Raw genomic sequence first — 12,071 nt, 5'->3', positions numbered from 1 at the left:
GACAGCTCCGCCCAGCCCGTTTCATAGCGAGCCAACACTGCGCACGTGCAAAAGCCGAAGGCTCTGTGCACCGAAGCCGTCCGTCTTTGCATTAGAGAGCTTATTCAGGAACATCAATATTAGTATGGTGGCTGTTTGAAAAGAAAAGACCAAAAAGAAGAAGTAGGAAGATGGCCCAGAAAGACACACTTCTGCATCTTTTTGCTGGAGGGTAAGTCAGCGTAATAACATATCTTCTAAACGGGCTAATTCGAAACGTCTCTCGACGTGTTGTTTTTTCTTTTTTAACGGTAGGATACAATTTCACAGAAGCGAAGAGTTTCTGGCCGCATACCGGACCGTTAGCCGGGGTGCTAACTGTTAGCACTAGCTAGCTCGCGTTAGCTTTTCATTATCATTCAGAGCTAACGTTTCCTCTGTGTTTCTCCATACATTATTTCTATATTCTCCATACAGACTGACTACCTTACGAATAATATCCATATGTTCTAAACTCTTTACACGGAGTTCAGAAACCTTGTCTTGGTCACCCGGCAACATCATAACACGTTCATAGCTCACGATAGATACATCATCGCGGAGATTAGCTAGCTAAGCTTGGCACGATTTACATCTGTACGGTGTCACGTTCGGAGCTGATAATGTTGCGATTTGGGCTTGAAATGCCACATGAAAGAGATCTGCCTTTCTAAGGTTGAAGTTTAGCAGACGGTTTCTTGGCACGACGGCGGATCGCACGGGTTGGAGACTGCTGTTATGTAACGAGAGGCAGATTGCCAGAATGTTTAGATTCCTGCACGTCTATGGATAGCAGGAACATTATCGGGATAATTGTTGCCAGTAGCGCAACGGAAACCCCACCAAATAAATCGCCGAGGTGACTAGAAGCGACACGATGATGTTAAGGCCAGGTTTTGACTAAGCTTGGTTAGTTAAAATGACGCCATTTTACCCTTGAAAAGTCACGACAACTTTGGCAGCGTGTGTAATTACAACATTCGACACGTAAGGATGATCCAAATTGTTAAAGACTCCATCATAACATAGACTCTCTGAAATCAATGTCATCTCATCTCAATTTACCCGGTGTTAAAAAGGGTTCTCTGTTTTGTTGCCTGAATCTGTTGGATGAAGTGCAACGTGTTGAGCAGTTGATTATTTTGCTTGCCACTATAAACTGCGGGCCTGAGCGCAGACTCATTATTTGGAGTAAATGAATGTCATTTCTGGGCTGAATAACACCGCAGCACACCTGATGTCCTCAGATGCAGCACAGCGGTTGGGAATCAATGACTTTCATACACAAAACAACCATATATCACTTTGCACTCACATCAAGAGTGAAGAATTCCTTCAAGTTCCAGAAGAGGCTTCATGTAGGTAGCTTCTTTCGGCTTTAGATGTCATTGTCATAAGTGTGACAGATTTGTTCAATGTAGGAAAGTGACACAGATCAAAGATGGCTCTCTATAAGCTGTTATGAGCACATTACACAGTAAAATGTTACCTCTCCTGTGGCACATAGGAGACACGGCTGTAAAGTATGGGAATATAATGCATTTCTTGTAACATAGAGAAAGGTGTCACCAAAGGGAAAGCAGAAGTGCCAAGTTAACCTTCGGACAGCCACTAAAAGTGCTGTGGTCTTGGCAGAAATGCTCATAGGTCGCGTGTCAAAAATATTTTGGTCTCAGGGGAGGGGGGGGGGGGTCAACTGCAGGGTACTTCAAAGATAGCAACGGAGTGGTGTCAATTTTTTCCTTATATGTTTTTGCAGGTGTAGCGGTACAGTGGGAGCCATCGTGACCTGCCCCTTGGAGGTGTTAAAGACACGACTGCAGTCTTCCGGACTTACCCTCCGACCCGTCTTCCAAGTCCAGCTTGGCACCCTTAGTGGGACCGGGGTCATCCGACCAGGCACTGTTACGCCTGGGCTGTTTCAAGTCTTACGGTAAAATGTTGTCAGCAGTCCATGCTGCACTGTAGTCTGTGATGAGAACACTTTGTTCCTACGCATGTATAGGCGGTACAATTTATCTCCGAAGACTGCGGAAGGCCCCAGAATATCATAATAAATGCCTCCTTGTATTCTTATGTACGGTCAACACGATGACTTTTTCTAGGAGCTGTTATATCAGAACTTAAATGCAGTTTTTTTCCTTACCGGGTAAAAACTGCGGCATAGTCTGCTGTTAATCCTGTCCTTCATAAAGCAGGATTAAGTACACTGTGTTCCTGCTCTTGCTCGGTCTTCCTAAACAGCTGCATGCTGTGACAGGGCCCAGCATTTTCGACCAGACACCGCAATAGCGGCAGTTTCCTCCCCCCATATCCATATTCATCGGGCACTCGGATACTATAGTATATGTATGGTATTTTTTTTTAAATATAATGTTGCCTCAGGGAACAGGTCAAACACTACAAGGGAATTTCTTTAATGGGGTGCTGTTGCGGCAGTGTTAAATTACACCCAAATGACGAGGACTGCAACTGGTCTGGTATGCTGTCAACTGAGGCTCTAAATGTTGAGGCCCAAGACACCCAGATAATAAAATAGTGTAAATGCAACACACTTTAGTGTGCCAGTTCCAGTCTCAGGCGCTTTTACTTCCAATGTGTTTTTCACTGTTGCGTCTTCTCTGTCTTTGTGCTGTCTTTGTAATGGCAGACAGTGTTTTACAGTGTACCAGATAAGACATACAGTAGTATACGTAAACAACCGGCTGCCAGTGACTTTGACCTCAAAAACAATCCGTTTCATTTTGACCTGGCTCTTGTTGGAAAGCAGCTGTTTCCTAAGTGAGAGGGCAATTCACAGGGCTAATGCGCATTTTGGAGACAGGGCGTATGTTACAGAAGTGCAGAAATGCAGACTGACACCTCCCAGCCGTCTGACTTATGAAGGTCACAGAACCTTAAAGGGTTTGTGTGTAGCAAATAAGCCAATTGAATGTGACTTGTGGTGTGTCTAGATCTGTCTCAAGGCAGTACTTCTGATGCAAGACTTCGTCAGCATAAGAGGATGTTAGAATAGCCATTCTATTAATAGAATAGGGGTCCACTGCATGACTGCTTGTTTATTTTTTTGTTTTTTTCCCCCCCCCCAGATCAATCCTCGAGAAAGAGGGGCCGAGATCTCTTTTCCGTGGTCTGGGGCCAAATCTTGTTGGTGTAGCTCCCTCACGGTAAAGAAAGCGCTGCACTACATATTTGAGTTTCTTCCATATTAAGCCAACTCTCACCATGTTTACATAATAGTCTTTTGTCGCACAAAGTCGAACTATGTGGCAATGATGTGAGGCCTGCCAGTTAGTGTACAAGTCACTGATTACCCACTCTAACATGTCCTTGTACTCAAAAACAAAAGCCAAAACAGCCGAAAGGTTGATTGCACATATGGACAGAAAGCTGTTGTCATAGCGTCACTTTCCATGTTCTTATCGGCAGTTAGCCACCAATATCCTTCTTACAAGGCCTCACATGATTGTATAATATAATTTGGGTGTGCTTACTTCTTTCCAAATATTTGCACAGTCAAACTAAAGCGTTGATACTGACAAAGGTGCTTCAATGGCAAAACATTTTCTTTGATTGTTTGGCAAACACTGTCTTCAGTGTCAATTGAGTTGCTACTCGTCACTTTATATCGACTCCGGTTTCTGTATTTATTCATAGAACTTGTGTCATCATTTTATTTATTCATCTGTTTGCCCTCCAAACTCTATCTTGGCTGGTAATCACACTAACACTTATTCCACATTGCCGCCACTTTTTTTTCTACATTTATCTAATTTCTCACACTGCTGCTGCTCTATATATGATGTGTGCCTTGGCACTGTGTGTTGTCTTGCTGAGTGTAGTTTTTTTATTAGTTTATTTTTTTTATTATTATTATACAAGGAGTTTCACATCTTTTTTTCTGCATCATGACACTTAAGGCTTTCTATTCTATTGTTTATTCTATTCTAATAGATTGCATACATTTTCGCTTTAAGTGTGTCAACAAGCAAACCCATCCCCCCGAGTATTGTACCGTTATCACAAATGTCTTACTTAAACTAAATGTTGATTGGACTTTGAGACTCCTGACTGAATACACTCATGGGGTCACATTCGCCGCACTGGCTAATGAATAGCGGTGTCAGTCATTTATGTAATGCTACCACTATGCTAGTCTGTGTGCCAACTTGGACATGCTCCCATTCAGAGCAGCTCTTTTGGCCATCGAGGCTCTCTGCTTATTCAGCCCATTCTGGTGCAGTGTCAGTCTGTTCCCGAAGTGAGGTGCAGGGACCCCACTGTCATTCCCTCTACAATCACTCGTGTCATGAACCCTCGAGTTATAGACCCACATTTGCGCATTAGGCATTTTGAGAACGGATTCTCTGTTCATGTGCAAATTCTTCTGACACTTTCTGTGGCTATGAGTTCTCACCAGCTTGTTCCCTTTTTTTTTTTTTTCTCAGAGCCATTTACTTTGCTGCATATTCTAAATCCAAAGAGCTTTTCAATGGGATGCTGGTTCCCAATAGTGGTGCTGTACACATGTCCTCTGCTGGTATCGCAGGTGAGCCCTTTCGCATAATGTCATACATAAAAGCAGTGGCATGTGATCCAGCGGCCAGTAAATGTTTTGGTGGTCTTCAAGATTAAAAGGCAAACTACATTTCGCAAATTCTCAAGTGTTCATTCCTTTCTGTCTTAGAATGATTTAGAAAAAAAACATGTTGTTTGTTCCTCAGCTTTTGTGACAAACTCCCTGATGAATCCCGTCTGGATGGTCAAGACCAGGATGCAGCTAGAGAAAAAGTGAGTATGGCCTTAAGTGCACCTGCCCTCTGTACCCATGCGTGAAGCTTCTAGATTGGCATAGAGTGGACCAGTGATTGTAGTGGCGGCATTTGAGATCCACAGCACACCACAACCAGACTCGAATGGACCACCATCTAAAAAAAATGACAGTTGCTACACAGTATTTGGATGGCTAGGCAGGGTCTTTTTTAACATAAATTGGCTGTTAACCTGCAACCTTGCGACGCACCTCATAGGTGATTAAGATTTCGAAACCAGTGGTTGACCATTAGCCACTCATTAAGACTAGCTGTCGAACTCTGCACCCTGTTTCATTTGTGTTCAGACATATTTTGCAGTGTGCAGTGGGCCTTAGTGTGTACTCTATGTGAGATCAACATGTGTGTCAAAGGAAATGACCCAGTTTGGCTTAATTGGGCTAATATTTTTCCCACGTAATTTATTTTTGTTCAATTATCTTTGGCAGCGACGTATAGTGAGTCAGAACAATGACATGCTGTTGCTTGACAGAACAAATAACCCGTGTATCCAGATTAATACATTTATTCAATGCAAAAAGTTTAGTGCAGTAAATTTATGAGTACATTGAGCTGATACCATAAATACTTTGTATATGTACAAATTAGATATATTTGTTGTAACATGTAGTGTCCCATGAGATTTTTTTTTGCAATATTACATAGCTTGTTTCAGTGACCTTTAGGGAATCGCTGGAGGAGAGTATTTGAAGGCAGGAAGTCTGTGTGTAGAATGTTGTTTGCAATACAAACGCTGACCGCATGACAGCACTTTGCTGTCCTTGAGCCTTTCACTACGTGACTCTGAGCTTGTGATCTATGTCCGTAAATACACAGCTCTGACGCATTGGCAGAAGTCTATATTTACACTTGGATTGGGGGGGGGGCGGGGTACGGGGGGTGCAAGGTCACAGCAGAATGTATGTATTTATTTACTTGTGTTTAATGGTGATTTTTCTTTGGGGGGGGGGCGCGAAACACTGACGGCTCATTATCCATTTAACTCTAAACTTAAACAGTGACAGCTCCGTAATGAATGATAAACTGAAGATTAATATTGGAAGAGCTCTTTTGCAAAAACAGGAAGCAAATCTTTTTTATTGAACATGTTTTATGGTGTGTATTTTAACAATGGCACACCACTAAACCAAAGTGCCATGAAAAGGATATAAACTCAAGTCATGATCAAAATGTACTCGCGTGTGTATTTATTTAGATTTGAGTGTGAAATGTGGGCCCATTTGGTTGAACACAAAGCAATCATGCTGTTGTATGAAGAGCAATAGGTTATGCGGGTTGATTGTAACTTCTGCCATCTAGTGGACGAGTATTTAATGATGCTGGGATGGATAGGTGGACAATTATGTTTTGTAAAATGAGATGGGGCGGGGGTGAAATGGAATCTGTCATGACACCAAATTTCTGCGGCCTAGTGGTTGGGAATCAGTGCTTTACTGCGTTCCCATTCCATGTCCCAAATATTTTGATAAAACAATCCATTGATTAATCAAAGTACACTTGTTTGACTTTTCAGAGCCAGAGGAGAGAAAAAGATGAATGCCTTGCAATGCGCCCGCCACGTTTACAAAACGGAGGGCGTTCGGGGCTTCTACCGCGGCCTGACGGCATCCTACGCCGGAATCTCCGAGACCATGATCTGCTTCCTCATCTATGAGACGCTCAAGAAGCGGCTCGCCGACCACCAGCTGGCCTCCCCGAACAGCGAAAATGAGAAAAGAGCGTCTGACTTCCTGCGCTTGATGATGGCAGCTGCTTTCTCAAAGGGCTGCGCGTCCTGCATAGCCTACCCACATGGTAAGCAAGCACACGTACTAAGCAGGCCTCCTGTCGCAACTATTTCCAGCAGCAAATCGCCTCAATATCATTTGTCGTTTTTCTTCACAGAGGTGATTCGGACAAGACTGCGTGAGGAAGGCAGCAAGTACAAGTATTTCTTTCAGACCGGGAGGTTAATAGCTTTGGAAGAAGGCTACGCTGCTTTTTATAGAGGACTCATTCCACAGCTAATTAAGCAAATCCCCAACACGGCCATCGTCCTGTCTACATATGAACTCATTGTCCATTTACTGGGAGAGTCCAAGTGAAAAAAAGGGATATTTTCTTTTCGGCAAATGTTGAATGCCACATCATGGCTGGACACACTTTAAAAGTTTGAATTGCAGCACGTTCATGTAAGTGTGGTGCCTGAGAGACTGCTATTTTGGACCTGAAGCGACTTGATCTGTTATCTCTAGAACACATTGTTTATCAGAAGAGAGCAACAAGTTGCTAACCTGTGTGGGGGGGGGAAAAAGGCCATCCTCTCTGATTACTTGTGTTAAGTTAACTAAATTATTTTGTGTTTTCTTATTTCAGGTCAATTTCCTTTACATTATCAGTGATAAGAGAATTTGCTTACATGAGAATAGAGGTTGGCTCATGTAGTTATGAAGGGAAATGATTCAGCTATCAGTGCTATTTGTAGCGCTGTTGGACACCTTCCAATAAACACCATTTTGGGACAATACAGTACGCTTGTCAAGTTAAATTTATAGAGAACCGTGTCATATTTTTCTTTAATAGATATATATCTTTAAATACATTTACTTGCTAACCTCTTCATTTTTTGTGAAAAAAGGATGGTTACATTTTATTTCGAATAAGGCAACGGTTGATGCTCATTTGACAAGTGAGTCAATAAAATGCATCGAGACAATGACAATGTGTTTTTTGGAGTGATCGAGACTTTAAAATGTGTACCATACAAAGGCGTCATTAAGATGATATAACTTTGACCAGACACATTTTCTTTTTGAATTTTTGATAAATTATGACTATTTGCTTTTAACAAAATGCTGTTATCAATCCTGTCATTTCTACGTATGTTGTTTGGAGATCTATAAACTGTGGGGTTGATATGAAAGACGCCTCTGTGGTCATAATGATTTCCAAATGGTTTCCTATTTAGAGCGTTACAAGTTCTAACTTGGAAATTGTAAGAAAGGACAGTTACTGTAAAACCTCCAATTGGTAATAATACAATATCCAAATGAAAACCAGTCATACGACGGTAACTGTCATTTGTTACCGCGTGATTAACGCGCTGTAAACGGAAATAAGGGGCGCGTTTGGAAATTTCGCCCGAACGCTATTCTGCGAGTGGGCGTGTTTGGAGGGAGAGTGCGCTTTACACCCCTTAATTTCCGAACGCACCGGTGTGTTGTGTACTTCGGGGTACACTGTGTCACTCAGCTTTTGCTGCACTATGAATTTCCTAACAGCAATCGAGCAACACGCTAAATTTACAAACGGTCAAACTTGAACCACTGCGCACTCCGAGTAAATTTCCAAACGCCCAAGAAAACAGCAGCTTGGGTTGTCAGACAGCGTGACTATTTTAAAACCTTTCAATGATTTGCCCTTTAGGAAAAATGTATTTATAAATGTGCATATGAGTTTTGCTAGCAATAAATCATTTCACACACTGAGTGATATCAGGATGTGACAAACCAAGCCGTGAAACGATACTGAGAGTAGAAAGACAACAGGGAGCCAGCTCCACGGGCGGACCAGTTCTAGCATTCCCCAAAGTCCTTGAATTACAAAATATTCTTTAAGTTGCGTACATTTTAGTGCTGACATCATTTTCACATATAGACGTATTATATCACTGCCAATGCTCAGCTTGCTGGAGTCTCTTTAAATTTTAACAATTTAAAAAATTCTTTCAAACTTTAAAAGTGTTTTGAACTAAGAGACTGCGGTGTAATGCTGACCCCTAGCGGCTGCCTTGAGAAACGTCAACACCCGGTCAGGTTGGATAAACTCTACTCTTGACCCAACACATTTCCGATATGGACGTCAGATTATTTTGACTGTCTCACTTTCGACATTACTGTAACTGGCGTCGCTTTTATGAGCAGGAAATGTCTATCGCTTGTGGACATTCCCGCGGTATAGTACGAGGCATTAGGTTAAAGCTCCCCACTTGGTCAGCATTAGTTCACTTCGCTTGCTAAGCTAGCACATGCTGCGTGTTTGTAGCGTCTTTCAGCACTCAGCCGTCGGCCGGGCACCGCTCCGACCCCGCTGTTGGATGGAAGGGGGAGGGGAAACTATGCTAACATTCCTCCACATTCTGCTAACAGGTAAGTTTATTGGGGTGCTTGTCGAGGCTCAGATTGACTAACGTGCTGTTAGCCCAGGCTGTTTGTGTCTGAAGTTGCGCAATGTTGTGGCCTGCAGCTGCCTCTCATCGTTGAGGAATTTAACTTGACACCACTGTTTTGCGTAAATTAACAATTACTTCCGTTGTTTGGATATGATTCTTGTTGGGTGTAGTTCTTTTAAATTCAACAACGCAGTTGACATTGTTGTTCACGTGATGATAATTTAGTTTCTCATTTCATCAAGGTTTGTTAGGTGTTCTGCGGGACAAAGTCACCGCCTTGGGTAAGCCAGGATTTGGAACTCCCATCATTCATAGCTAAGCAGCGTGGTCCTTGTAAATGTTGTTTCTGGTCCTCAGATCGTATCAGACTTGTGGATGGGGAAAACAAATGTTCCGGCCGCGTCGAGATTCTCCGACACAACCAATGGGGTACGGTGTGCGACCACGGCTGGGACCTCCGCGAGGCGGACGTGGTGTGCCTGGAGCTGTCCTGCGGCTTGGCAGAGTCAGCCGTCCACGGGGCGGCTTTTGGTGCGGGCAGTGGAGAGATCTGGCTGCGGCATGTTCAGTGCACGGGGCACGAGTCCAGTTTGACCCGCTGTGCCGTTGTCCTCCACAGTCACCACCACTGCACCCATGAAAATGATGCAGGGGTGAAATGCTCAGGTGGGACGATCTTAATTTAAACACGGGTGCCACCGCTGCCTTGCCTGCTTCAAAAAGTCAAACTTGCATATTATACAAATTCGTAATAGTAACTATCTTCAAAGTTCTATAAAATAAATAAATAGAATACAACGGTACTATTTTGAGCTGATTGTTTCACGTTTTGAATTTAACTGCTGAAATAATTTCTATGTACAACATGCTCATTTCTTGAAATGCACCTGTGTATGTAGATGTGTAAATATAATTATACGAATAAATAAAGTACATTTTACAATGTAAGAATACAAACATTATAACAGTCTTTAACTACTTACAACACTTGTTTAGCAACCATTCACATTGCTTTGTCATGCCCTGTATACTGTCTACTTATATTATAATTCATCTTTTTGTTGGCATTTTAGTCAGTCGCAGTCTCTCACCCGGAACAATTCCGAGCGTTATCGCAATTTCCCCCAATAAAATGTTCTCGAGTGAAAGGTACTAAGTTTAGTGACTCCCCTCTGTTTTCCACACAGGTACCCTTTTCATGCCCATCCTCTCCCTGTCGTCACCTCACAATGTGTTCTCGTCTGGGGAGGCGGCTCGGTTCAGCTGTAGTGTCCTGCCGGGTCATCACGTCCGTGACTTCCACCTGTACAGACATGGCCTGTCCACGCCAGTGGTGACGCAGAGGGCGGAGATGAGTCAGTCACGGGTGGAGATAACGCTGCCCAACATCAAGACGTTCCAGCAGGGCAGCTATAGCTGTTGTTACAGGGTCAGCGGCAGCTCACCTTCTCAGATGCTCAGCTCTCCACCAAGCAACTCTGTCAACATCACCGTGGGTAAGTCACAGTCTGCAGGTGTTAGTCTTGGCCAATGAAAACATCAAATCAAACATAAGAGGGTTCTACATGAGATACAGACAAGCTCTTAACATCTTTGGTGTGATCACAGTGGAACTCCTGACCCCCCAGCACTGGTACAACACGTCCTCTGAGGCCCCGGCTGGTTCCGTCATCAAGGGCCACAGTTTTAACATCACATGCTCCACACCGCAGCCGTACCCCGGAGGCTCCTTTCAGCTGCGACTCATCCGCCCCAATGGAACAGTGCGCCAGTCTCTGCCGGCCCTCGGCCCCTCCGTCACTTTTTCCTTCGCCGTTGCCCAGAGCTCAAATGAGGGTTACTACTACTGTCTGTATCGGGTCCAGCTTGGAGGACGCACCTTTGTCTCCAGAGAGAGCCAAGCCCTGCCCATATCTATAAGAGGTCAGCCCCCGCACATTTTTACCTCACTAAATCTGGCCCTCTTTGTTCGGGCACCCCGGTCTGAAGACACTTTAGGATAAGGTACAACATACAGACGAGACCTAGACAGTTGACAGATAAATATTTATGAACAAATTTACACCCTAATGTGGTGATTATAGTAAAGCTATTTGTGGAATTGTGCAGTCTAGCAATTTTAATGCTATGGGGACAAATACATTTTGTATTTTCTGCAGCCAGCCTCAGCGTTTGCTGTCAGTTCTTGTTCCCTAATACTTATATTGAGCACTAAATTGGATGTTCTTGTGTCACTGACAAAAATTTCTCCCACTTTCAGACCCAGATCCAGTTCTGAGTCCAGTGATGATCAGCTGGCTTGTGTCTGGCCTGACATTTGTCATCGCTGTCATCGTAATTATCGTTATGGCCAAGGTGTTGTGCAACAAGGAGAGAAATCCCTCTGAGCTGGAGCGAGAGACCAGATCCTGTAAGTGGTCCACAAAACATTTTACCTCCAAAAATATTTTGCTCTCCAAGTATCACAATTTTGACCAACATTAAAATACAGACACGCTTGGATGAAAGTCTAACAACATGTTTCCATCTACAGGTGTGGAAAACACTTATGTTGCCTTATCAATTAACAAGCTATGATTGTACGACGATGGATTCATGTGGCACCGGAGAGCCAGTTGGCTTGCTCAGCAATCACTCCTGCAACCACTTCATGGTCTGGATAGTACAAGCTCTCTTCTATGTTTGAAGTTTCGGATTACTGTGTCTTTCTGTATTACCAGCATATTTCCTAGCAATTTAAACACTTGGGCCTTGAGCTTTGAAGGACATATATGATGGAAAATTGACTTGTATGCAATTAGTAATGGCTGGACTGCCTCTCCACCCATCAAGTGTGAAATTAAACAACCAAGCAATTCTTTTGATACTTGCCTATTATTATTGTGACATTTTGGAAGTTTGTGCAGTTCCGTCATGATTCCAATCGTGCAGCATCATCCTGCAGCACCCATACCAACCAGCCACGTCACATTACAAACACTTGGATAATTAGAATGGTTACTTTAGACTGACATTGTCAGATGTGATTATGATTGTGGTCGTAGTTTACATCACAAGATGTTTGAATGTTT

The 12,071-nt window shown here is 43.3% G+C and overlaps 2 protein-coding genes across 3 annotated transcripts; both read left to right on the top strand.

The window, feature by feature from the left end:
• On the top strand, window positions 1-7,358 carry slc25a33 (solute carrier family 25 member 33). Its single transcript, XM_037241706.1, has 7 exons — window positions 1-211; window positions 1,778-1,951; window positions 3,108-3,185; window positions 4,467-4,567; window positions 4,743-4,809; window positions 6,364-6,644; window positions 6,735-7,358. The coding sequence occupies exons 1-7, from the start codon at window positions 171-173 to the stop codon at window positions 6,932-6,934; spliced, it is 942 nt and encodes a 313-aa protein (XP_037097601.1). The 5' UTR covers window positions 1-170; the 3' UTR covers window positions 6,935-7,358.
• A 1,246-nt stretch (window positions 7,359-8,604) lies between these two features.
• On the top strand, window positions 8,605-11,864 carry si:ch211-150o23.3. 2 transcript variants are annotated; one of them, XM_037246479.1, is made up of 7 exons: window positions 8,605-8,977; window positions 9,243-9,281; window positions 9,358-9,666; window positions 10,188-10,496; window positions 10,609-10,923; window positions 11,261-11,410; window positions 11,534-11,864. In XM_037246479.1, the coding sequence occupies exons 1-7, from the start codon at window positions 8,857-8,859 to the stop codon at window positions 11,575-11,577; spliced, it is 1,287 nt and encodes a 428-aa protein (XP_037102374.1). In that variant the 5' UTR covers window positions 8,605-8,856; the 3' UTR covers window positions 11,578-11,864. The 2 variants fall into 2 exon arrangements, with proteins under 2 accessions (XP_037102374.1, XP_037102375.1); XM_037246480.1 differs by lacking the exon at window positions 9,243-9,281.
• Window positions 11,865-12,071: the final 207 nt, after the last annotated feature.

This window comes from Syngnathus acus, chromosome 2 (genome assembly GCF_901709675.1).
Source record: "Syngnathus acus chromosome 2, fSynAcu1.2, whole genome shotgun sequence".
Lineage (NCBI taxonomy): Eukaryota > Metazoa > Chordata > Actinopteri > Syngnathiformes > Syngnathidae > Syngnathus > Syngnathus acus.
This window is presented reverse-complemented; position numbering and strand designations above follow the sequence as displayed.

Coding starts and splice junctions, on each gene's coding strand:
- si:ch211-150o23.3 (XM_037246479.1), top strand. CDS start 8,857: ATGCTGCGTGTTTGTAGCGTCTTTCAGCACTCAGCCGTCGGCCGGGCA. Junction 10,497..10,608: donor CTCTGTCAACATCACCGTGG/GTAAGTCACAGT, acceptor GTGTGATCACAG/TGGAACTCCTGACCCCCCAG. Junction 10,924..11,260: donor CCTGCCCATATCTATAAGAG/GTCAGCCCCCGC, acceptor TCCCACTTTCAG/ACCCAGATCCAGTTCTGAGT.
- slc25a33 (XM_037241706.1), top strand. CDS start 171: ATGGCCCAGAAAGACACACTTCTGCATCTTTTTGCTGGAGG. Junction 1,952..3,107: donor GGGCTGTTTCAAGTCTTACG/GTAAAATGTTGT, acceptor CCCCCCCCCCAG/ATCAATCCTCGAGAAAGAGG. Junction 6,645..6,734: donor CTGCATAGCCTACCCACATG/GTAAGCAAGCAC, acceptor TTTTCTTCACAG/AGGTGATTCGGACAAGACTG.